General features: G+C 42.6%; 1 protein-coding gene across 4 annotated transcripts in view; it reads right to left on the reverse strand.

The window, feature by feature from the left end:
• LOC138750405 (contactin-associated protein-like 2) overlaps positions 1-27440 on the reverse strand; it is a 2015431-nt gene that overhangs the window by 838749 nt on the left and 1149242 nt on the right. For all 4 annotated transcript variants that reach the window (XR_011349326.1, XM_069912458.1, XM_069912468.1 and 1 more), the window contains exon 12: positions 17047-17166. Coding sequence is in view for 3 of the 4 variants with exons in the window: in XM_069912458.1 (XP_069768559.1) it covers positions 17047-17166 (120 nt within the window). In the remaining variant the exon portion in view is untranslated. The remainder of the gene's footprint in view (positions 1-17046; positions 17167-27440) is intronic.

The following is a 27440-nucleotide window of genomic DNA, read 5'->3' on the forward strand; positions in this document are numbered from 1 at the left end:
ATAACCTACTGCACCTGCAATCTAACTTTTTGCGATTCATGCACAAGCACTCCCAAGTCCCTCTGCACAACAACATGTTGTAGATTTTCACCCTTTAAATAATATTCAGCTCTTTTATTTTTCTTGCCAAAGTGGATAACCTCACACTCACTAACATTGTACTCCATCTGCCAGACCTTTGCCCATTCATCCAGCTTAACTATATCCCTCTGCAGACTCTCCACATCCTCATTACAATTTGCTCTTCCACTCAATTTGGTGTCATCCGCAAACTTGGCTACACCACATTTTGTCTCCTCCTCCAAGTCATCAATGTAAATGATGAACAGTTGTGGGCCTAACACTGACCCCTGCGGCACCCCACTTACCACTCTCTGCCAACCTGAAAAACTCCCATTTATCCCGACTCTCTGCCTCCTGTCAGACAACCAATTTTCAATCCAGGCCAATAGACTTCCCCGGACTCCACTTTCCTGTAACTTATTGATAAGTCTCTTGTGCGGCACCTTATCAAACGCTTTCTGGAAATCCAAATATACAACATCAACCTGTTCCCCTCTATCCACCGCACCCATTATATCCTCAAAGAATCCTAACAAGTTTGTCAAACAAGATCTTCCCTTTATAAAACCATGCTGCATCTGCCCGATTGAACCCTTACGTTCCAAAAGTTTCACTATTTCATCTTTAATGACGGCTTCAAGCATTTTTCCAACTACAGACGCCAAGCTAATTGGCCGATAATTTCCACTCTTCTGCCTACATCCCTTCTTAAAAAGTGGTGTGACATTTGCTGTCTTCCAGTCTGCCGGGACCTGCCCAGAATCCAAGGAATTTTGGTATATGACCACCAATGCATCAACTATAACTTCTGTCAGTTCCTTCAGAACCTTTGGATGCATATCATCAGGACCAGGTGATTTGTCTGGCTTTAGTCCCATTAGTTTCTCCATCACTACTTCCTTTGTAACAACTATTTTATCAAGGCCTTCCCCAACATTCGCATCCTTAAATCCGCACTTGGGCATGCTGGACGTGTCTTCCACCGTGAAGAACTGACACAAAATATTTGTTTAATGCCTCGGCCATTTCGTCAATTTTTGCTACCAGTTTTCCTTTCTCATCTTCCGAGGGTCGTATGTTAACTCTGGCCACCCTCTTCCGTTTTATATATTTATAAATTTTTTTGCTTTCTGTATTAACTCAGACGTTTGATGTATACACATACATTCGTTACTATGAAGGGCAAAACTAGTTTCTTCTCTCTCTCTCATTCTCCCCACTTCGAGTTATTGTTATTTCTTATCAGCCTAATGTACTTTTGATTTCATTCATTGCAATACCATGGAGGTACCATTATCCATGTGTATTATCTTTGTGTATTTTCTGACTTACAGACAAAATTGGTTCATGGATATTTGTTTACTACCCAGGGATGAAGAGATGGAGGATGTGGTGAAAGAACCAAGCAAGCACTGGAAAGGCATCAAAATTCAGCAAGTACTGACATCATAGGGAAAAGTATCAGAAGTCAAAGAGGACATAATGTCTGCTGAGATTCAAGTTGGTGACATTGAAGGTCTTGGTGTAGTGAGATGGGGTTCAAGAACCTACCAGTACAAATTTAGAATAGAAGGTTAAGGTTGAAGCACAAGCCTGACAATAATTTTTGTTTACATGGGTAGTCATTTTATCCAGGAAGCAAATATTACAAAGATATGAAGCACATACGTTGGTATCAAGTACTGCCTGCTACCTAAAGTGCAAGTATTTCAGTCAGTGCATGGAGGACAAACATCCTGTAATGATGCTCCATCAGAGTGGCAAACACCCTCTTCTGGATGGGTGAAGACTCCATGAGAACCCATGAAAAAATGAATTACACTGTAAAGATAGGAGTCCTCATTGGCAGACCCCAAACAGTGCAATAGCAAACATGACCTCCTCCATTCAAGGGCCACCTCAAGGCAGTGCTTTATCCCCAGCTCTATTCCTTATACACTCCACCTCAACCAAATGTACACCATAATTGCTGGCTGAATAATGAGAAATTATGTCAGAATACAAGATGGTGATTGCAAATCTGATGGGAGGTTCCAGGACAACAATCTCGCTCTCAATGACAACAAGATCAAGAAGCTTATTGCAGATTTTAGGAAGAAGACCACACACCTGTCAGCAATAATAAGATTAAAATGGAGAGGTTGAGTACTTTTAAGTTCCTGGGAGTCCACATGTCAGAGGACCTCTCCTAGTGCCAGCATATTATTGCAACTACGAAGAAGGCACACCAAAGCCTTTACTTTCTAAGATGTCTGAGGAAATTTGGCATGTAGTCTACCAAACATTTATACCATCTGGTTTCATCATGGCCTACATTGATCATTCAAGTGTCCAGGAATTCAGAAGACTGCAGAAGATGGCAAACATAGCCAGATCCATCACAGACTCCAACCTCCCATTCATTGAAGACATCGATGTGAGGTGATGCCTCAGGAAGGCAGCCAGCATCATAAAGGACTCCCTGCTCACTCTGGTCACAACAACTTCTTCCGGCTACATAGAACATTACAGCACAGCCCAGCTCCTTCGGCCCTCGATGTTGTGCAAACTTATATATTCCAACTAAAAAATTAGTAAACCCTTCCTATCTCATAAGCCTCTATTTTTCCTTCATTCATGTACCTGTCTCAGGGTCTCTTAAATGCACCTTATGTTTCAGCCTCCATCACCATCCTAGGCAAGGCATTCTGGGCATCCACTACTCTATGTGTGAAAAATATATCTCTGATGGCTGCCCTCAACTTTCCTCCATTCACTTTGTAGCAGGGTGGCCATTCCAAAGGAGGGCATTGTCATAGGTTACAATATATTACCATACATGTGTTTTAAAAAAATCTATTTCCCACAGATTTCAATTGTACCTGTGCCCATAGGTATGTGGTAACCTGATACTGTTGGGCCCAATTTATTTAACTTTTGGGGCATGGTGTATAGCCTGTGTAACCAATTATATTGCATCATGCATAACCTCGTGTTTATTGTATTTCTCATAGTTCCGGAGCATAGCTTTTCTCATTTTTCATTTTTTATCTTTATGTTTAGATCTTGTTCCCATTTTTGTTTGGGTTTACAACTTATTTCATCGTTCTCTTTCTCTTGCAGTTTGATGTACATGTTTGTTATAAATCTTTTAATTATCATTGTGTCTGTGATCACATATTCAAAGCTGCTTCCTTCTGGTAACCTCAGCCTGCTTCCCAATTCGTCCTTCAAGTAGGTTTTCAGTTGGTGGTATGCAAACATTGGACTGTGAGTTATACCATATTTGTACATCATTTGTTCAAAAGATAATAAATTATTTCCCAAAAAACAATTTTCTGTTCTTTTGATCTCTTTTCTCTCCCATTCTCTAAAGGAAAGTTATCTATTGTGAAAGGGGTTAGTTGATTTTGTGTCAATAATAATTTTGGTAGTTGATAATTTGTTTTTTTTTCCTTTCTATGTGAATCTTCTTATCAGATAGATGTTTTCACTGTAAGAAGGAAACGGGAACAACAGTATATGCAATTTGGGCATGTGAGAAAGTGGAAATGTTTTGGGAAGATCTAAATCAGGTATTAAATAAAATCACAAAAAGCAACATACCAAAAAATCCAGAGATCTTTCTTCTAAGTAATATAAGAAGTAAAGAACTAGGCCTCAATTTGGATGAAGCACAAAAAAGATTTATTATGATAGCCTTAGCTGTAGCAAAAAAATGTATAATGTCAACCTGGAAATCAGAAGAGAGCCTGAGAGTGCAGCAATGGTACATGGAAATGAATAAATGTATTTTCTTTGGAAAAAATAACCTATAATTTAAGAAATAACATCACAGTATTTGAACAAATTTGGGAACTGTACATGGAACACAACAGAGAGGGGCTACCGCGGACCTCCACCCCCTAAAATGACAGAATGAGAAGAAGACAAAATGAACTGACCCAGTGTGTAACAGTAGATGACACAATTTTCTTGTTTATTTTCATTGTGTGATGACATTGTTTAATGGGTTTATTGTATTGTATATGTTGAACGTTTAATGGGTAGGGGGAGGTGAAGGAGGGAAGGAAGGGATGGGGAGAAAGGGGAGAAAATGACATTCTGTATATTCAAGAGGGAAATGTTTGTGTGTATTCTGATTATTCTGTGTATTCAAAATACTTGAATGACCAAGTCAGCACCTGATCTAAATCCAATTGAGTATTACTTCCCTGAAGAGAAAACTTATGGGGCAGGCTCCAGAAATAAGCAGGAGCTGAAGATGGCTCGAGTAGAGGCTTGGCTGAGCATCATCAGAGAAGATACTCAGCACCTGGTGAAGTGTATGAATCAGAGACTTCAATCATCATTACCTACAAAGTAATAAACATGACTACTTTCATTTACATTCCATTGCTATGTCCCAAATATGGTGTAATGAAATGAGGGGGACTATGTATAAAATGTACTTTAATTTCTACATGGTCAAACCAAAGTGCATACAAATAACCTTGAATAAAATCTGGAACGTGCACTTTAATCAGATATGAATTATGATTAAACTGCAAACCATGGGGCACATAAAGGAAAAAAAGTGTCTTTGTCCCAAATATAATGAATATGCAGAGATTGAAGTAATATTTATGTTCATACTGAAACTTGATGGTGTTACTGATAGAAATTTGGACTAGCCATTAGTACAATAAAAAACACACACAATGTTTGAGAAGCTCAGCAGGTCAAACAGTGAACTTCATGTTGCAAAGGTAAAGATACACAACCAACATTTTGGGCATGAGCCTTTCATCAAAGTATGAGAAAATGCCATCAAGCGTCCAAATACACGATTTGGGGTGGGGGGGGGGGTGTGGTGGGTGGCAAAGGCAAGAGATAATAGGTGGAAAAAGGAGGGAGGGGAGAGCAGCAATGAGGGGAAGGAGGGATGGCTGGATGGGTAAAGGAACTGGAAAGACAGGAAAAGGGGGAGGGTAAAGAAAAGACAAGCAGGTTTAGTGGAAGGCAGTAAAGTCAATGTTCATGCCATCTGGCTGGACGGTGCCTTGATGGAAAATAAGGCATTGTTGCTATAGAATAGTACACAAGGCTATGGACAGACATGTGAGCTTGAGCATGTGACTTGGAATTGAAATTGTTCACCACTGGGAGGTCTCTGTGGTTATGAACAGAGTGAAGATGCTTAGCGAAGAATTCTCCCAGTCTGCGACCAGCCTCTCCAATATCGAGAAAGCCACAAAGGGTGCACCAGATGCAGTAAATAAATCCTCTGGATGTACAAGTGTTGCTTCATGTGAAAGGCCTGTTTGGGGTGTAGAGCTCGTCGAAAGAACCAGACTTGTTGATCCAAACCAAGGCTTTTATTAGCAAAAGACAGGAGCTCTTCACAGGTGGCCGACCAGTCCGGAATGATCCGACCTGGCTAGGGACACAACCCTTTAAGGCCCAGACAATAGGCGTGGCTTAGCTCTCAGCCAATCGCTGTAAGCACAGTCTAGATACAGTAACTATATACACTATGTACATTGGTGATAGATCTGTACTATCACATTCACCCCTTCTTGGAGAACGGACCCTGGGAAAAAAAAACAAAAAAAAACGTGGGAGAGAATGAAAGGAAGGGGTAAGTCAAGGACTGTAGTGGTCAGGGGGTCTGACCATCCAGCATGACCGCCGTGGTGCCGGGATTGGGGTCGCTGGGATGGTGTCGCCAGCGGGCTCGTTGGGTGCGACTGCTCCGTCGCTCAATTCCCCAGTCGTGTTGTCAGCAGGGTGGCCCGGGTCATTGGGGTGCTGTTGGTCCTTCTATTGCGGCACGGGGCCTGGGGAATAAAGAGTTGGGGAAGGTTGGGTTGGGGGGTTTGCTGGGACTACCGCATGCTGAGCTAGGTCCCGCACCGAAACAGTGTCTTCCCGCCCGTCTGGGAACTCAACGTAGACGTAATGTGGGTTCTCAAAAGGACGGGGCCAGGGATGGTGAGCCATGCCAGTAGAGTGGTTCCTGATTCGGATTTCCTCGGGAAAAGGAACATCCTTTCGTGGGGGGTGGCATTTGTTGCAGTACATAGGAGGGAGCGGATGGAGTGTAAGGCACTAGTGAGAACCTCCTGCCAGTGAGAGGTGGGGAGACCTTTAGACCGGAGAGCCAGTGTAACCGCTCTCCATATGGTGGCATTCTCCCTCTCGACCTGGCCATTACCGCGTGGGTTATAGCTCGTGGTCCTGCTTGAAGCAATACCACACTCCAGAAGGTACTGTTGCAGCTCCGCGCTCATGAATGAGGACCCCCTGTCACTGTGGATGGAATTGGGGTATCCGAAAATGGCGAAAATACTGTGAAGGGCCTGTATCACTGAGGTGGCAGTGGTGTCTGGGCAGGGCACAGCGAACGGGAAGCGGGAGTACTCGTCGATGGCCGTAAGGATGTAGGTATTACGGTTGGTCGACGGTAGGGGCCCCTTAAAGTCTACGCTAAGACGCTCGAAGGGGCGGGTGGGCTTTGATAACGTGGTAGTTATCCGGACGGAAGAAGTGGGGCTTGCATTCAGCGCACAACGAACAGGCTCGGGTCATGGAGCGGATCTCCTCGACTGTGTAGGGTAGGTTGCGCGCCTTGACAAAGTGGGCAAACCTAGTGATCCCTGGATGACAGAGCGCCTCATGGAGTTTCTGTAGTCTGTCCATCTGTATGCTGGCACACGTCCCCCTGGAGAGCGCATCAGGCAGGTCATTGAGCTTACCAGGCCGGTACAGGATGTCATAGTTAAAGGTGGAGAGTTCGATTCTCCATCTGGCGATTTTGTCGTTTTTTTATCTTACCACGCTGGGTGTTGCTGAACATGAAGGAGACCGCGCGTTGATCAGTCAACAGTGTAAAGCGCCTCCCAGCAAGGTAACGTCTCCAACGACGCACCGCTTCAACTATGGCCTGGGCCTCCTTCTCAACCGAGGAGTGTCTACTCTCCGGACCCCGGAGGGTTCTGGAGAAGAAGGCTACAGGCCGACTGGCCTGGTTCAAGGTGGCTGCCAGGGCGAAGTCGGATGCATCGCTCTCGACTTGAAACAGGACAGACTCATCGATCGCGTGCAGCGTCGCAGCAGCGATGTCGGATTTGATTCGATCGAAAGCCGCTGTGGCTTCGGTCGAGAAGGGAAAGGAGGTGATCTTGATAAGAGGACGCGCCTTGTCGGCATAGTGTGGAACCCATTGGGCGTAATACGAGAAAAGGCCCAGGCAGCGTTTGAGAACTTTCTGGGTATGGGGGAGGGGTAAGTCCATTAGGGGACGCATGCGGTCAGGATCTGGCATGACTATCCCGTTCTCCACCACGCAACCTAGAATAGCGAGTCGTGTGGTCCGGAAGACACACTTGTCCAAATTGTAAGTCAGGTTCAGCCGACGGGCAGTTTGAAGAAATTTGTCTAGGTTGGCGTCGTGGTCCTGCGTGTCGTGGCCGCAGATGATGATATTGTCCAGATACGGAAAGGTAGCGGTTAGCCCGTTCTGGTCCACCATCCTGTCCATTTCCCGCTGGAAGACCGCGACACCATTCGTGACCCCGAATGGTACCCTGAGAAATTGATATAGCTGCCCATTCGCTTCAAATGCCGTGAATGGTGGGTCCTCGCAGCGGATCGGGAGCTGGTGGTAGGCCGAACCTAGGTCAATGGTGGAGAAAATGCGGTATTGGGCGATCTGGTTCACCACATCCGTGATGCGTGCCACGGGGTACGCATCCAGGAGCGTGAAGCGGTTAATGGTCTGGCTATAGTCGACCACCATCCGTAGTTTTTCCCCGTTCTTGACAACCACCACCTGGGCTCTCCAGGGGCTTGAACTGGGTTCGATGATGCCCTCATCCAGCAATCTACGCACCTCACTCCTAATGAATTGCCTGTTTTCATAACTATATTGCTGACTTTTGGTGGCCACAGGCTTCCAGCCAGGGGTGAGGTTTGCGAAGAGTGCTGGCGGGGCAATCCGGAGTGTGGAAAGGCCGCAGGATTGGCCTTGAGGCACGGGGACGGGTTGCTCGGGTGCTTCGGGGGTGCGGCGATGGCAGACCGAGAGGGGGGCGTGGGGTCCCCCAAAGTGTAGGGATACCGTTCGGAACTGACATTAGAAGTCTAATCCCAGCAACACTGGGGCGCACAATTTGGGAAGGATGAATAATTTGAAGTGGGTGACCGTTACGCCCTGTACTTCCAGCGTGGCGATGCAATACCCCTTTATCCCAATCGAGTGCGACCTCGTCGCTAATGAGATCCTCTGGGTAGTGGGGTTAATGTCAAGTTCCCAACGGAGGGCCAGATCTGGCTGGATAAAACTGTCAGTTGACCCAGAGTCAAATAAGCAATTGGTGTAGTGTCCATGCACTTTAATCAGTTCCATTGCTCTGGTGAGGGGATGAGAGCATTGCTGGTTTAGTGTAATTGAAGCAGTTGACAGGGGAGTTTTGCACGATGATGTCACGCAACGGGATGACGTCACGCAATGGGATGATGTCACGCAACAGGGTGACGTAGTCAACGCTTGAGGAGCAGGTTGGAGGACCTCCCGGAAGTGCTGTTGTGGCGGCATCGGCGGGTGAATGGTAAGTAGTGGGGTTTGTAGTTGCTCGCGATTGGCAGTGGGTAGGTCGTTGGTCGCGGTGGTCGGGCCCTGGCGGTCGTCGGCGATGGACGCTAGGGTGAGTACTTGGTTGGCTGCAGGGGTGGCTGTGGCGGCGGTAGCAGCAGCGGTAGCGTCGGCCCCGGGGGTGTCTGTGGTGGCGGCAGCAGCGGCGGTAGCGGCGAGTGTTCCTCACGGGGGCGAGAGGCAGGCCAACACCATGGTTGCGAGGGTGGGCTGCCCCTTCCGGGTTAGGTGTCTTCATGACGTCAGGCATTGCCGTGCAGGGGAGCCCTCACTCTCATTGGATGAGAGATCTGGGGAAGAAGAGTTTGAATGGGATAGTGGCAGTTGTGCTTCACACGAGGCACTGTGTTTGCCGGCGGCCATTTTAGACCTACAGACTGCACCAAAGTGGCCCTTTTTAAGGCACTTCTGGCACCTGGCTTTTCATGCTGGGCACTGGGACCTGCTGTGTTTGACCCTCCCGCAGAAATAACTTTTTGGGTTTGCAGGGGGCAGGGTAGCAGCAGCCGACAGGCCGTCAGTGGTAGGGTAGAAGGGCACTCTACTCACATCAAAACGAGGGGTCCAGTCCTTAGAGAACTCGGTGGACTTTAAGGCTGCATCCTCCATTATGATTGCAATCCGGGCCACATCCTCTAGTTTTTCTACCCCTTGCTCGAGCAAGTGCAGCCTCACTTCGTTCGATCGGAGCCCGGCCACATAGGCATCCCGGACGAGATCATTTGTGATCTCGGCAGCAGTTTTGTCCACACAGTTACAGTCCTTGCCCAACGCCTTGACTACTTGTAAATATGCCCTGCTGGACTCGCCGGGCTGTTGCTTCCTCGAAGCAAGCACGAGCCGGGCATGAACTCTGTTCACCGGTTGATTATACTGTTCTTTCAGTACTTTTATGGCTACGGTGTAAGTGGTCTCATCCTGGATGTTTTCATAGACTCTCAAGGTCACCATAGACAGCAACGCTGTTAGACCCTGGTTTTCCTCCTCCACCTCAATGAGTCTCAGGAAGTTTTCAAAGTTCAGCAGCCAGAAGTTAAAGGCTTTGAAGGCTGTAGCTGACTGTGGGTCGATATCAAGTTTTTTTGGCCGAGTTAAACGCTCCATCCCTTTCAAAAAAAATTCTTTTTGCTAATAAAATTGTAGAGCTAGTCGAAAGAACCAAAGACTTGTTGATCCAAACCAAAGCTTTTATTAGCAAAAGACAGGAGCTCTTCACAGGTGGCCGACCAGTCCGGAATGATCCGACCTGGCTAGGGACACAACCCTTTAAGGCCCAGACAATAGGCGTGGCTTAGCTCTCAGCCAATCTCTGTAAGCACAGTCTAGATACAGTAACTATATACACTATGTACATTGGTGATAGATCTGTACTATCACATGGGGCACTGGACTGTGGTGAGGGAGGAGGTGTGGGTTCAAGTGTTGCACTTCCTGCAGGCACAGAGGAAGGTGCCAGGGGTGTGATGGGCGGGGAGGGATGAGTGCACAAGAAAATCATGGAGGGAGAGGTTCCTGTGGAAGACTGAAAGGGGAACAGAAGGAAAAACGTGACTGATGGTGGGATCATGTAGTAAGTGCCAGAAATTCTGGTGGATAATGTGTTGGATGTGGAAGCTGGTGGGGTGCTAGGTGATGATGAGGGCATTTCTATGTTTGTTGCATCTAAGGGCAGGGGAAATGGAGGAGATGTGGTTGAGAGCTGAGTTGATGGTGGTGGATGGGAAGTTACGTTTGTGGAAGAAATCAGAATTTCAGAAGATTTGAACTGGAAGACCTCATTTTGGGAACAGATGTGGTGGAGATGGAGAAATTCAGAGAAGTTGGATGGTAACCTTGCAGAGGACAGGGTGTGAGGAGGTATAGTCAAGATAGTTGTGGGAGTTGGAGGGTTTGTTGAATATGTCGGTGGTCAGCTTGTCTCCTGAGATGCATTAGTCCAGGCTAATTTCTTATTTTCTTTCAACATGGATGGAAGTTCACAGGCTCTTATCAGTCTTAAAAAAAATACATGTTAGACAAGCAACCTGCAGTAACAATGATGTATTCTTGGTTTTTGTTCATAGTGTTTGGCATGGTTTTCATTCTTTTGTTCCCAGTATTGGTGACACTGCAAAGCTGCATTTATTGCCCAGTATTAGGTGGCACAGGAAAATGGAGGAGAGCTGGCGCTTGAACCTCAGACCTAAACCTCATGGTGTTATTCTCACAATGGTCTAAGTTAAAAAAGAACTTTGTCTGTGTAATGTTGCAGCAATGGCAATATATCTCCAATCTAAGAAGATGTGTTTCAGAGTGGAACTTGTTAGCATGTTGTTTGCTTTTGTCCTTTGAGAGAGGAGAAATCATAGAGGACAGAATTGTCGTCAAAATCTATTTAATGAGCTACTATCATGCATCCACTGATTAGATAAACTGTGAACAAGGATAGTGTGAAGAGTCTGGATATTGATTGAAGCAACAAAGAGTTTTGATTCAGCAAATTATCATGGCAAGGATGTTGTTCAGCTTCAGGAATGTTGTTGAAGGTGCAGTTAGTTAAGTGAGTACTGACTATTCCATCTCTTTGCTGCCGAACCTTAAAAACTGATAGAGCCATGGTATTGTTATGGCTAATCTACTTAAACTGCTGGTGAGTGATGACCACCCCCCCCCCCCCCCCACCCACAATCATCTCCTCTAAACTATTGATGGTGCACCTATTGGCAATGATAACACTATTGAAAATCAGACAATCTTACAAAAATTTGAGTCAGGTATGATTTTAAACACTGACAAAGGCATGTGATCTTGAATTCTACACCTTCTGATCTTGCTGATGTTCAGCCCTGATAATGCAGAACCTGAGTATAGCATTGGCTATCGGGTGAGAACGAGAAAGGGCTAAAGGTAGATTTTAGAACTATGCAATAATGGTGAAGCATGATGCTGGAGGACTTTTAGTTACCCATTCATTAATCAGAATAACTTTAAAGAGAAAGGAGGGAACAACATTTTGAAATGTATTCAAGAGTTTCACTGTGTCTGGTGAGTTCTCAGCCTAACCAAGAAAGATACATAAAATCAGAAAACGGTGGAAATACTTAGCTGGTCAGGCAGCATTGATGAAAAGAGTTTCTTAGTTGAACACTTGGTTGCCATGGACAAATTGGGCTGAAGGGCCTGCTGCTGTACTGTAAAATCATGACCTCATGCTTCCTTCCTGAGTCCAAATAAATGACACTGAATTCTCATAGAATGCACTGAAAATACTTCAGAATTTTAACATACCAGATAAAATTAATAATATAAAACTTTTCTGCTCTTCATTCTGACTTTCTTATATCAGTGTTGTTTTAATTTTCTTCTTTCCATTCACCTATCACCTTTGGCAATCCCTATGCCATAAGTGCTTTATGATTGGTAAGGGATTGCTTAAGGTGGTAGGTGGGTGGAAAGAAAAAGTTTGAAAACCACTGATTTGATTGTACCTAATTGACTTGTTATGGGCGCAGTTTCCTAATTCCAAAGGAAATGGGTCAATAATCATTTTTGTCAAACAAAATATTACAGTAGCAATTGAGTCTAGATCAGTGGTTCTCAACCTTTACCCCCTCCCCCCCCCACCTCACATACCACCTTAAATAATCCCTTACTAATCACAGACCAATGGCATAGGGATTACTTAAGGTGGAAAGTGAGTAGAAATAAAATGTTTGAAAACCACTGGTTGATGTCATATCCTCCATTCCCCAATCTAATTGAACCAAATATTTTTTTTTCTCCGTTCTAGTGGGTCCTTGAAGATTCCAAAGGTATTCCGAATACCATGTAGAGCTTGGTGTTGCAATTAAATACCCTGCAGGATCAACAAGATGCTAATCAGAGAAAGGAGGCATGGTCCTGTAGAGCATGTCAAAAGAATCAAAGCCTTGTTGATCCAAACCAAGGCTTTTATTAACTAGAAGACTGGAGCGCATTACATGTGAGTCGACCAGTCCAGAATGACCTGGTCTGGCTAGGAACAACCCTTTAAGACCTGCCAGTAGGTGTGGCTACACTCTCAGCCAATCACAGTCATCCTACACGACAATCTGTACATATACACATTGGTGATAGAATCTGTACTATCACAGGTCCATACTATATATGTGAATCCATTCCTTCTCATAAAAATTACTGAGTACCACTGGCTATGGGAGTAACTACCGGAGACTATTGGAAACTATGCCCTTCCTATGAACAGGATTGTACCTGGGACATCAAATTCTTAAAACAAAAATCATCCTCACATTTTCTAATTCCCCCATCTGCTTATCAGTTCGTATTTCCATTGTTCTGTCATGTATCTACCTCAGATGACTTTTTGAAGGTAGTCAATGGTTTTTTCCTCCTTCCAATAAAGGTAAATTATAAATACTGCATCAATATTCTCTCTTTCTGCACAAATTTGTTCATTTTACATTTTAGTTTTATCTCTTGCTTAGCTTTCCTTAATTATTCAGGTCACAAAAAAAAATCAACCTCCTGCCTGAAACATCAGTTGGAAGTAAGAGCTCGTTTCACTTTCTGATTCAAGTAGATTTGCTGTGTGTTTCCAATTATTTATTGCTTTTATTATAAATCTGTTATCTTTAAAAAAATAATTGATGTATTGTCCATAACTTATATTATGTGCAAAAGGCATGTAATTTTATTTTGATTTAGACAAGACTGAATTGTTACTGTTGAACCACAAACAATAGTTTAATTTGTGGTTGTTTCATCAAATTCACATATCAAAGAAATTAAACAGGTGAATATGTGTCTCAAGAAAGCAGCCTTTAACATCAAGGACCCTCACCACCCAGCTATGCTCTCTTCACACTGTTCCGATAAGGAAGGAGGTACAGGAGCCTCAAGGTGAACAACCAATGGCACAAAAACAGCTTATTCCCCTTCACCATCAGATTTCTGCAGCTTACTGAAAAACTCCACAACCAAACAGGTTGAGTTCAGTGAGCAAAACCTGATTTATTGAGGTCTGCTTGGCCGATCTTATGCTCCCAGCCTGGACCTGGCTGAGAACCGTGCCGTGGGCCCCGACGCCGCCAGGGCGTCACGTGGGCTGCAGAGCGCGGGATTCTAAGCCTGGTGCCAAGGTCGGGAAGAAACCCCCTGATGGTGCCATTTTGGCTGGCTGCCCCACCATGAGCATGACATGCGGGACCGGTTCACCTGCGTCTTTGGGTGCGCTGACCATGGCCATCTGTGGCTGATCTGTGCGGGAGGTGTTGAGGCAAACGGATTGGAAGGTACAGGCATCAACAAGTCACCTACCTCGGGGGTCGACCAGGAGCCCATGGGCGAAGAGGAAGTCGACACACAGAATGGAGGTTGGGAGGGATGAAATGGTGAGCTTCCACGAGAACTTCTGCTGGCCGAGTTGGAAGTGGATGGTCTTGTTACCATATGTTCAGATCTACGTCAAATTTGCTGCACGGAGTGGAGGTCCTCGAGGGTGGATCCGGGAATCGATGACTGTGGTCGGGATGACGCTGATCTGGGCCCCAGTGTCGATGAGCAAGTGTCGACCACTGATTGCATTTCACATGTAGAGAAGGCTGTGTTCTTGGCCAGCCGCCACAGTCATTAATAGTGGCCAGCCTGCTCGTTTCCCTGGAATGAACAGGGCTGATGGCACTTCCGAGTCTTGGCTCCCGAGCGCTGATGGAAGAAGCAGAGGCCCGAAGTGAATGGCTTGCTTCTGGCTCCTGCAGGGGCAGAGTGTTCCTCCATAGTGCTAGAGGAAGGCTTGGTGTGGTCATGCCTGGGACTCATAACCAGTTGGACTGCTGAGCCCTCCGGGAATCATTCAAGCCGTAGATCCTGGGCTTTTTGAGCGACCTTCCTGGGGTCGTCAAAGCTCTCCTGGGACAGTAACGGCTGGATGACTTCTGGCATATGGTCGAGGAAAATGCGCTCGAAGAGTGGGCAGTCGGTGTGATCGCCCATGAGCGCGAGCATCTCATCCATCAACGCGATTGAAATTCTGTCTCCCAAGGCGTCGAGGTGCAGCATCCGAGCGGCATGCTGGGGCCTCAAGAGGCCAAGGGAGCCAGTAAACACCTGCTTGATAGTCCCATACTTATCTTCTGTGGGAGGATGCTGAACGAGATGCAGCACTCGTTTGGCCGTGGCCTGGTCCAGGGCAGCAACCACATGATAAAATTTGGTCGTATCTGATGAAATCTGGCAGAGATGAAACTGAGCCTCTGCATGGTTGAACCAGGTCTCAGGCTCCTGAACCCAGAAGTCAGGAAGCTTGATGGCTATAGTGTTGATCGAAGAGGGTTCAAAGTCATTTGAACCTGTTGGGGTTACCAATGTATCGACGGCTACTCTGCTTACTGAAAAACTCTACAACCAAACGGGTTGAGTTCAGTGAGCAAAAACTGATTTATTGAGGTCTGCCTGGCTGGTCTTATGCTCCCAGCCCGGACCTGGCTGAGAACCGTGCCATGGGCCCCGACGCCGCCAGGGCATCACGTGGGCCACAGAGCGCGGGCTTCTAAGCCTGGTGCCGAGGTCGGGAAGAAACCCCTGATGGCACCATTTTGGCCGGCTGCCCCACCGCGAGTGTGACATGAGGGGCTGGTTCGCCTGCCTGATGGCATACCGCCACAGTACAATATATTTGCAGTATTATAATTATAACATTTTTACATCTGTAATGCCCAATAATGCTGCTGCAATACAAAATAAATTTTGTGACATATGTTCATGACAATAAATTCTGATTCTGGAAAGATGTGAAAATTATTAAGAATGAAATCCACCAGTAAAATATATTCACTATTTTTAAAAAATTGTTAATTGCAATGGAGAATTTTTTGCTGCAGATAAGTACAAATTCACTGTAATCTGATTGACATACATAACCCATCAAAACAGTGTACATCCAGACCATAGTGCACATAAAAACACAGACACCCAGTACATCTTACACACAGATGATGTATACACAGAGCAATCCAAATAGAGAGTAAAACTCCTGTAATTCAGAATTCAAGCAACTTGCAGCCTCAAACAACTAGCAAAAAAAATGTCAAAAATAAATAGGTTAATAAATAGATAAAAATTCCAGAGTTTAAAATTTACGCACCTCACCATGAGGTACACCAATCACACAACATGCAATCTTAAGCAACCAGAAAATTTGCTTATCCAGCATCTACCAATCCCTATAGGTGCCAGATACAAGGGGTTTTACTCTATATAGAAATAATTTACAGGTTTCTAGAATTGTTCAACAGTATCAGCGCCTGTGGGAAGAAGCTGTATCCCTGCTGGCAGTCCTGGTTTTTATGGTCCTGAACCTCTTCCTTAAAGGAAGTGTCTTAAAGATACTGTGGAATTGATGGGAAGGGTTATCACTGATTCTCTGAACCATCTTTAAGCACCACTCCCTGTAGATATTGTCAATAGAGAGAAGAGAGACCCTAGTGATGTTCTCAGCAGTTTTAATCACCCTCCATACTGACTTATGATCCTATGCTTTTCAGTTATCCTAGCCAGCCAGGACACACTCTGTAGTGATCCTGTTGAAAGTTGTTTCGATGGGGGCTGGTAACCTTGCCCTCCTCAACCTCCTTAGGATGTGTAGGTGCTAATAAAGAGGTTTTGAGGGTGCAGGATAGGTTATCTTTTAAATGGATATCAACAAAGTTTGTGATCTCTACTCTCTCTATGACCGAGCCATGTATATGTAGTGGGGAGTGGTTCTTCATCCTCCTGAAGTCCACAATCATCTCCTTTGTCTTGTGCACTATGAAACTCAGTCTTGCACCACTGTATAAGTCTTTCAACCTCCTCTCTGTAAGCTGATTCATCATTGTAAATGAGGCCAACTACCGTTGTGACATCTGCAAACTTGATAATTCTGTTGAAGCAGAACCTGGCAATACAGTCATGAGTTAGCAGTGTGAACAGTAGTGGGTTGAGCATGCAGACCTGAGGTGTACCAGTTTTGCTGCCAACCAGTCAAACTGGTCTTTCAGACAAGAAGTCTTAGATCCATTTGCAGGAAAGGCTACTGAGTCCCAATGAGGACTTTATCCACCAGCCTCTGGTCAGAAAAACAACAAATTCATGTATTTGAAACTAACCTTCATTCATAGGTCAGAATTGATCAATCATTAAATCTTTACCGAGAACACAATAAAATGCATATGCTGAGGAACGAAGAACTATTTTCCCTCAAAAAAAAATCTCATAGTCAACAGTATATTTTTGACGTTGTCATAAATTATAACTGATTGAAAAGAATATTGAATATGAGAGTTGAAGGTTATTCAAGGTCATTCATATCCATTGGGAAGTCAGGTGCAGTGAGAGCATCATTATTGTGTTACCTGTCATGTTGCAGAAGACTTTGAATGGTCCCAGTGGGCCACTGCCATCAGGATCTATCCAGTAAGTATCAGATGTTCTGCCGAGGTGCTTATAGGCTTCACAGGACTGTTCATAAATAGCTGGAACAAAGCACAAGTTGAGTTAAATTGAAAGTCTTCTGTAATTTAAAAGATCTGAGTAAACACTGCAAGCTGCCAAGATAAGATTAAAAAATACAAAGCAAATAAGGCAATGACCTTGATGCAACAGGAGAGCTTCATTCAAATGTTCACTAATTAAAAGCTCAGAGAGCATTCCAATTGAGTAACACATGGGGACAGTTTTAACGGTACACATCTTCCACTGTTGTTCAAGCTTCTGTATTTTTCTTCATTGACAAATCAGAATGAAAATATTAATTTATCTAAATTATTAGTCTTCTCTCAGGATATCAAAATGCTCTCACAACAATGAAATGGTTGGCATAGTAGTTAGCGCAACGCCAGCGATCAGGACTAGGGTTCGAATACTGCACTGCCTCGAGGGAGTTTGTACATTCTCTCCACGCCTGTGCAGGTTTCCTCCAGGTGTCTAGCCTGTACATCTAAATTTTTTTGAAGAATTAAAAAATTAAAAATCCAGAGTCATAGAGTCATATAATACAGAAGCAGACACTTTAGACTCACACCAAGTTATACACTATAGGACAAGCACTTTGGACCAACTTGCCCATGCCCAGTTAGCATTCTGGGCTTGTTCTATTTGTCTTACATTTGGTCCACACTTTAAAAAGCCGCTCATATCCATAAATATGTCCAAATAACTTTTTAACATTGTAATGGTGCCTTCTTTACAGCTTCGCCTGAAAAGTCATTCCAGATACGAATCTCCCTCTTCAATCTTTCCCCTCTCACCTTAAAGCTACACTGCACCCATGCTACACTTATACATACTGATCTCATTTGATCCTTAACTTTCTCTGCCTGATCTAGGAGATGCACAAGTTTAATTAAGTGTCATGAATGTATGTTTCATGGAGAATTATTTTCTCATGTGTAACACACATACATTTATTTCACAGGCTTTCAAAGAATCACCATGTTCTGATACTATTTTACAACATAAAAAGGAGAAAAAGGAAAAGAAAAGTGTACAGACAGCAAGTAGTCAAGGATCATGCTACCTCCTCTGTGTAGCCGCCTTCACCTCCCTTGGAGTCCAGGCTCAGTTTCCTATATCTCTCTGCTCCTTTCCTCGGTAGCATGTCCCAGATTCCAACTGCTCTCAATGAGAAAAAAATCCCCTTCAGATTCATAGCTTGGCACAGACTAGATGGGCTGAAGGGCCTTGTTTTGATGCTGTAATGTTCTCTGGCTCTATTTGTGCTAAGCTTCTTGCTTCTCATCTATATTTTTTTTGTTTCAGACGTCCTATCATGAGAAAAAGATTTTTGCTCCCTGCACATGTATTCCCCCTTAGAATTTTGCAACTCTCTCTTACATCAACCTTTATCAGCTTTCACACCAGGACAAGCAAACCCAACCTATCCAGAATCTCTTTATGACTGAAGTGCTCCATCCTTGGAAACATTCCAATGAGTTCCACCTGACCAGTGGTTCTCAACCTTTTTCTTTCCACTCAAATACCACTTTAATTAATCCCTGTGCCATCGGTGCTTAAGGTGGTCTGTGAGTGGGAAGGGAAGTTTGAGAATCACTGCTCTAGCTAGACCCAATTGTACTGAATTATTTTGTTGAAAAAATTGTTATTCTCCCATTTCCTTTGGCTCTACACCCTCCACAATCATAAATTGTGGTGATACAAAATTGCGCACAGGACTCCAAGTACACTTCACCAATGTTTAATAAAGTTGTAAGATGACATCATTACTGTATTGTTGTTAGAAATTAGAGCCAACAAGATATGAACATATCAACACAAATTTATATACATACCCATATATACATGTGTGTGTTATACAGGTGTGTGTGTGTGCAGAATTTTTTTTGAAATCATAACACTTTAGGAAAAAAAACTGCTAATGTTTCAGAAAACACAAGAACCAGATTAGGTCAGCAAATTATTCATGTCACATTGCAGCATTTCACGATGTAACAAACATCGTTTATTCCAGATAACCATCCTGAAAATGTACAACCTTCAACTGGGACTGAAAGAGCATTTCTTTGCATAGTTGTAAAATTAATGAAAACAAATGACAAAATACCAGTAAAATGTACAGACTAAGGAATTTTGCCAGGAGTGTGGAGTATAACTGAATCTATCACTGTTAGAACTGGAAAACACATGGTACAGTGGGATCTGAGTTCAAGTCCACTTCAAAATTTTCAGTTTTGTTTTCAAAACCAGGATTATTCATGACTTTTAACAAAGTGCCATCTCTCGTTGTGACCAAATCTTTCTATTATCCAAAATGCACCTGCATCCACTTACTGGTATGAATGCTGAGATAGAATCCAACTGGGCTTCAGGACCCGAGAGGTGCAGTAAGATGTCTGTATGACTGGGACTCAAGTGATATGACCACGAGAACTTCCCTCCTTCTTCAAAGTGTCCCTCAAAGGTTTTGATGGAATGAAATGCTTGACCAGAATTTAGTGTCATTGAATTAAACAATCTTTAAATATCTCTTTAGGTCAAAATGATGTCAAGAAAGTGTTACGAATACAGTAAATGTTAGATATCAAATGGTTCAATATAATTTTCATCAATTATAAAAATACTCCAATTACTCAAATAAGTGTTTTCAATTTATGAAAGAAATAGGGACTTTTTTGTATTCAGTATGGTTTTGTGAAAAAGTAGAAAGGTTTTGGAATGAACTGAGTCTACTATTAGAACAAATTATGAAAATAAAGAAACAAAAGGATCAAAGAATAATTTTACTTAGTGATATATATATATAAAAAGGATTAAAAATTGAAATTGGATAAATATCAAGAAAATATTTTAACTATTGCAATAGCAACTGCAAAGAAATGCAGAGCGATATCATGGAAAGATTATAAGGAAGGGCTATTAACCAGATGGTATAGTGAGATGCAAAATTGTATACCATTGGAAAAAAATATAGTTTAAGGAATCGAGCTGAAAAATTTTATAGTATTTGGAAACCATATATGGATTTTATGGATAATTTTCTGTCCACCTCTTCAACCTTATCCACTCCTCTTAATTAGAAATGGTAATAATAATCAAGGATTGTAGATGCTAATATTAAAACAGTAGGTGTTTTCTTCTTTTCTTTCTTACTTTTGGGTGGGAGGGGGTTTGGGGAGAAAAACTACAAAAGTACTTTTTTATCATTGGATATGGATATTTTATTAATGTTTTATTCATTGATATTTTTTCTATTTAAAATCTTTAAATATCTCTGACATCCAAATATATTTAAAAGTTCATCACATTATGCCTATAACATTTTTTAAAGTAAATCTTCATTAAATCACATCCTCAAATCATTAAACAAAATAAAGCGAAGTAAAATCTTTTTTTAAACCAATATTAACTATCTCAATTTGACCAGGAATGAATCCCCATTAAAATGAATGTGACCTGACCTGCTGTCTTTTGGAATGGTGATTCCAAAAGCATCCAGCAATGGACCATTTTGACATATGTGGTGTCTTTTGTATATTATAATGAACAAAAAGATGAATATCAGCAATTCCCTATCAAATACACAGGCACAAATTTTGCTTATTATTTTTGGCTTTCAGAGCAATGCTGATATGCAATATAATTTGACGTCTGCATATTGATCACATAATCCAAGAAAATCTTGAAATAAAACATCTGCATGAATAATAAACCAACTTTGAAAGTATATTGTACTGCATTTTGTAGTACAAAATCATAAAGACCTGCACTTCTCGAAGGAAAAACTTTTTAAGTTAATAAAATGAAATTGAGTCACAAAAGGCAGCAGATGCTGGAATTGAAGCAAAAATAAAATGATTTTTGCTTAAAATAGAAGTTTAACACATAAAATATTATATATTAAGACATATAATGTAAGTCTCCTGTACCAAGGTACTGGGGACTCTTAAATATTCTGGGAATTCAGGACTCTGATGGCCTGAGGGAAAGAAACTGTTGCCCAATCTGGACGTATTGGCCCTAGTACTGCAGTACCTCCTACCAGATGGCAGAAGGGAGAACAGTTTACATGAGGGGTGTGTGGAGTCCTTCACAATGTTTGTTGCCTTTCCCCTGTATTGAGTGTTGTAAATGACCTTCATGGTAGGAAGAGAGCCCCCAATGATCTTTTCTGCTGACTTCAATATCCTCTGCAGGGTCTTGTGGCCCGAGGAGGTACAACTACCACACCAGGTGGTGATGCAGTTACACAGGAAGCTCTTGATACACCCTCTGTAAAATGTAGTGAGGATGGAGAGGTGGGAGATAAACTTTCCTCAGCTTTTGCAGGAAGTAGAGGCGCTGCTGGGCTTTCTTGGCTATGGAGCTGGTGTTAAGACACCAGGTGAGATTCTCTGCCAGGTGCACATACTCTTGACGACCTCAACGGTGGATCCGTCAATGGTCAACTGAATGAGGTCCCCCTGAGCCCACCTGAAGTTGACAACAATTTCTTTTGTTTTTTTTTAACATTCAGATACAGGTTGTTGCTCTGCACCAGCCTGTTTGTGGCTGCACCTCATCTCTGTACGCTAGCTCATCAATTGTACTAATCAGGCTCATTGCGGTTATGTTGGCAGTGAACCTGATGATGTGGTTCGAGCTGTGTTTAGCTGCACAGTTGTGGGTCAGCAGAATGAATAACAATGGACTAATCACGCAGCCCTGGGCGGGGGGGGGGGGGGGGGGCGTGCTCAGTGTGATGGTCTTGGAGGTGCTGTTTTTGATTTGGACTGCTTTTTTTTAAAATATACATTTTTCACACTATGAACCATATTAACAAAAATACACACAAACATTTCCCTCTTGAATATACACAGTATCATTTTCTTGATTCGGACTGCCTGAGGTCTCCCCGACAGGAAATCAAGAAACCAATTGCAGAGGGAGGTGTTTAGACCCAGAAGGCTCAACTTCCTTATCAAGTACTGTGGTACAACTGTATTGAATGGTGAGCTGAAGTCAATAAACAGCATCAAACATACGAGTCCATGTTTTTCAAGTGGGTTTGGGCTAGATGGAGGGCAGTGGCAATGGCATTAGCCGTGGAGCTTTTGAGCCTGTATGCAAACTGCAGGGGGTCCAGTGACAGAGCAGCAGGAGCTTGATGTGCCTCATGACAAGCCTCTCAAAGCACTTCATGACGATGGGCGTGAGTGTGACACAGACGACTTCTTCAGCATGGGGAAAATGGTGGCGGCTTTGAAGCACATTGGGATCATAGTGCTTTTCAGGGAGATGTTAAAGATGTCACTGAGAACATCTGCGAGCTGAGCCACACATCCTCTTAGCACTCATGCACCTTTCTGTGGGTTAACCTTGCCAAGCTCACTTTGCATTTATTTCCAGATTAATCACACCAACCTAAATATTTGACCTGCATTCCTGCTTTATGAACATGATATCATTCCCCATATTTTACTCCTTTTAAAGCATTTCAGGAGAACTTTCCACAGGTACAATGGGACAGCCTGATCCAAGGAGACTACAAACAACTGGGAAACCTAGCTATATCCTCCACTGAGTTACTGTTTTTAATCTCCAACATCTTGATGCCAGCTTTCCTATTTTTCATTGGTTTGATGAAGAGTTTTGGCCTGAAACATCATCCATTTTTCTTTCCATAATGATTCTGTTCAATCTGCTGTGTTCCTCCTGTAGATTGTGTTTTGCTCCAGATCCCAACACCTGCAGTCTCTCGTGTAGTTTTTCATTTGCCCCTTTTGATAATTTCTTTTCTGAAGGTATCCTAATCCTGCCTTTAAATATTCCAGACCTGGATATCCCTGAACTTCCAATACCAGTACCTGGCCTCCTGGAACTGCTGATGTCTAGCTTGTCCTCCATAAACACACAATGTCTATAGCAATCTCTTTCAAACCCCAAATTTATGGATGGCATTCCTGAATTGTTCAGGTCAATTGATGATCTCCACTACCCCTTGATTACTATGACTTTTCCAAGCTCCCAATATCAACAAATGACTTTCATAAACCCTTGAAGTCTAGGGTAAGCCTCTCCAAAAATGTAATGCCAATTTCTGGATTCCCTCAACAACCCCTCCAGTTTGTTTTCAACCTCCCCAAATCCATTATGTTTACATTTGACACCTTCAAATCTCTGACATTTATGGTTGTCTCTGTGAACCAATAACATTCATGGCCAATTTCCCTGAACCCTAGTGCTTATGGTTTGTTTCCACAAATCCCAGATATTAATAGTTTATCTTCCTGTTATCGAAAGAATATGGCCAACTTGCGCTGAACCTCAATGCCAAGTTCCTCCAGCAGATTATTTGTTTGAACCTCAATGTCTGTTGCTTGCCTTTAACAAAAACCCTCTTCCCACTTTGTGTCTCTTTAATGTGTGTTTTTAAATGTCTTAATATTTTTTGGCTGAACACATCAATTTAACGTAAAAGCTCAAAGTCATGTAAATGGCACAATCAATAATCAAAATTTGACATTCTGAAGGATTAATGTATAGGTTTTCCAACACATAACACATATCCTCAGTCAAATTTTCGTCTCCTCACATATTCTGTTGGATAGGTACATTTTGTGGGAGTAATTATTTCCACACCTAACCTCATACTTCATACTTGCACCATATAGTACTGGGCATGTTCAGTAAAAGCAAAATAGCTTATAAAGCAATTTAATATTGTGAAATGCCTCGGAGAAATGAGCTAAAATAAGATGTCAAAATTAATTGAAGACAAGAACTATAGAACTGAACAGTGCTATGGATTATTGAAACCGCTGATCTAAAGGAAGAATAAAATTGAAGGACATGCCAATCAGAGCATGCTGAAAGAGATAAAGCATTAAAAAAAATCACAATAAGAAATGGAAAAACTGCAGATGCTGAAATCATGAGTTAACAAAGAGAAGCTGGAGGGACTCAACGAATTATGCATGGACAGAACTGGTCAGTCAAGGTTTTGGGTTGTGACCCCTTATTAAGACTAAAATAGGAAGGGGATATCTCAAGTATGAAAAGAGGGGGAAAAAGCTGGGGATGAACTGGGTGCAATAAGGTATTGGACAGAAGAAGGTGCGAGAGGTGAAGAGACAGATGGAGGAGCTGCCCTCTATCTGTAGGTGTGGTAAACCACTGTTATGTATAATTATCTGGTCAACCACACCTATTGGCTGGTTGTACCTGTGGCCCCTCCCCACAGGCTCCTGTATAAAGGTGTCTGTTCCACAGCCCTCTGCAACTCAGTGCAAGATAACTGAACAGTAGGGATACGCAATGTTCTCGAGTGAATAAAAGCCTATTGGTTTATCTACAATAGTCTTTCAAGTGATTGAAGGTCCATCAATTTTATTCTCTTGAAGTTCTCTACAATGGAGCAGATCATCAAGCCAGAAAAGCTTGAGATCGACCCTCAATCGTCTGTGGCATCCACCAACTTTAAGCTCTGGCTGTGTTGTTTTGAGGCATTCCTGCAGACCTCCTCTACCAATGTGCGATCAGAGAGCAACAAACTACAAGTGCTGCACTCCTGGGTCTGCACCCTGGTGTATTCAGGAGGCCATGGACATCCTCAAAGGACAGTACCTGCACAAAATCAATGTTGTCTATGCAAGACACCTCATAGTCACTTAAAAACAACAACCTGGTGAGTCAAATGCCAAATATCCTTGGGCCCTGCGAGTACTCGGCAGGGCCTGCAAATGCAAAGCTGTGTCTGCCGCAGAATACACAGAGGTCCTGATCCTACGTCGCGGGGATCAAGGTCAAATTACATACAAGGGGGAACTCAGTCTGCGGAGAGCAATTGAGCTGGCAAGTATGCTGGAGGAGGCTCTCCAGAACATGGAGGCCAACTCGACTGACAACATGGACACCTCATGGTTACCCTGGTCGCAACCATTCTGGGACGCGCCACCACTACCCCCCCACCCCACCCCCACATCACTAATGACCCGACTACAGCAGCAGTGCTTCACGAAAGCCTTCTGACGCTCTCAACCTGGACTGGTAATGTTCCGGGATCCCCCAAAGTGCTACTTTTGCAATAATGTTATTCAGCTGTATAAAATAAATAATGCACAATTATTGTGTAGATTGCTGAACTGTAGGAATCATTGTGTTTGCTGTCAATGCTCTTTAGTTAGTCACATTTAAATATCCAGTCATCAGTACGGTAATGTACATTTCTGATTTAATTAAAAAATCTTTTTAAGACTTAAGTCCTGAAGCTACACTCAAGATGCATGACATGCTGATCCTGGAAAAAAAAGCTGCTGAAGGAAGTCAGCAGGTTGCCTGTGGGGCTCAAGAAATTGTTGACATTTTGTGTCAAAAGCGTTCATCAAGACAGACAGACTTGAGGTGCTGCTCAACTTGGGGAATTTGTCCAGCAGATTGTTTTGCTTTTTCTCAAGCCATACTCATGATATAATTCTTCTTTATAGGTGAAGGGATACTCAGACCCTTCCAAACAAAAGAAGTCAGAGATGAATATTAAAATATAGTCCAACATTAAACTGTTAAAATCCTTTATTATTTGAGTAGTTTGGAAATGCAGAAGTTGCCTGAGTACCGATGATTAAATTTGAAGTTGTCAGTGTGAAAATTCTTGTTGAGTATAATTCAAATGGAAATTAAACTTTACAGTCTGTTAGAACTGATGCACACATTCTAATTAGGTCATTTTTATTTTTATTTTTGGAGCTCTATTTCTTTCATTTAGAAACCATTACAATGCAGCACTTGTTAATTCACATATCAGAAACAGGGACAGAATTCTGCTGATAACTGAATTAATGTGCTCTTATTTAATTGGAAATTTTCTAAATCTCAGTTTACACATTTTCTTTAGTTTTCTCCTTCAGGAATGGTGCTTTCATATTTTATACAAATCAAGATCTGTAGCCCCACAAGTTGATTGTTTTTTTTAATTTTAACCAAATGCAGTCCAATAGATAAGACTGACAAATGTGAAAGCCTGCTCAAATGTCACAAGGAAGCAGAGAAGTAATAAGAGTGAAATTTTGCTGTAAGTAGAATCCAAGCTCAAAACATTTCTGTTTGGCTGATGAGAATAGTTAAGGGAGTATAAACTCCCTTAAATGTATGATGTAGTATAAAATGTGCCTCAAGTGCCACTTAAACTTTGAAATCTTGCTTCCATTGATTTCAGAAGGAGAGCTTAACATATTTATATTACTACATTGCACATTGTGTTCATGCCACAGAAGTCAAGGCTTCCAACAAATAGTTAAAAGACTGAAACTATTGTATCAATGAAATCAGAGAGAAGAAAATTGTGTACTTTAAAGTGGCAGAGAGGAAGGAACAACTATCAATGAAATCGATGACAAAAGAACACTTCCCAACATATCAAAACTTTTAATAAAGGAAATATAAAATCATAAGTCCAGACGCAAACAAAACTGTAAGGAAAGCTCATCTTGTTTTATCACAAACTGATTACTGGATTTCAGGAGGCAACAGGTGACGAACAGTTACATTTAATCCTGAATGACAATCAAAACTTCTTCACAGGGATCTTCACAGATAACAAGTTAGTCAGCAAGAACTTGTTTTGGGGTGACTGGGAAATGAAAAAACAATATAAATATACCAGGACCAGGAATTCATTTAACATCACAGGAAGCCCATTGATTCGTTGTGCTTGGTGAGGCAAATAATGGGTTAGTTATTTTGTTGAAACTTTTCCAGTCAGGGGTTCAATAATTTAAAGATGTAATTTTCTATTTTGGAGAGAAATTCTGAGGAGATATTTGAAGCTTTCAGATTGATTACTAGGTCAAATTGTTTGATTCACAGAGATGGAAATCGAGTTTTGATTTCATTTTGAAACTTAATGCAATTTCATTTATGCTCTTGAACAGGATGAAAGAAACAAAAAGGCCCACTGCAATATTTTGAATGAACAAAGAGAAGCTGGAGGGACTCTGGGAAAAAAATCTTGACTGCTGATGGAGCCTGGCTTGGTAATATGTGGGAATGCAGAAGGCCACAGAAGGTGGCAAAAATAGCCATTTCTATCATACACAGCCAACGGGACCCCCATCAACCTGGTCACAACCTCTTCTTACAGCTGGCTTTGTGCTGTATGTGCTTTGTGCTAGGAGCTATGTTCCATTGAACAAGAATTCAAAATCAAATGTTGTGGGCTCCACTTGCCATAGCAGCTATGGTTCGGTTGATGCCACAGAGGAATAATATGGATTTAACTGAAGTATTGGATGTACTTCAAACTTATTATACAATTATA

Source organism: Narcine bancroftii, chromosome 1 (assembly GCF_036971445.1).
Source record: "Narcine bancroftii isolate sNarBan1 chromosome 1, sNarBan1.hap1, whole genome shotgun sequence".
NCBI lineage: Eukaryota > Metazoa > Chordata > Chondrichthyes > Torpediniformes > Narcinidae > Narcine > Narcine bancroftii.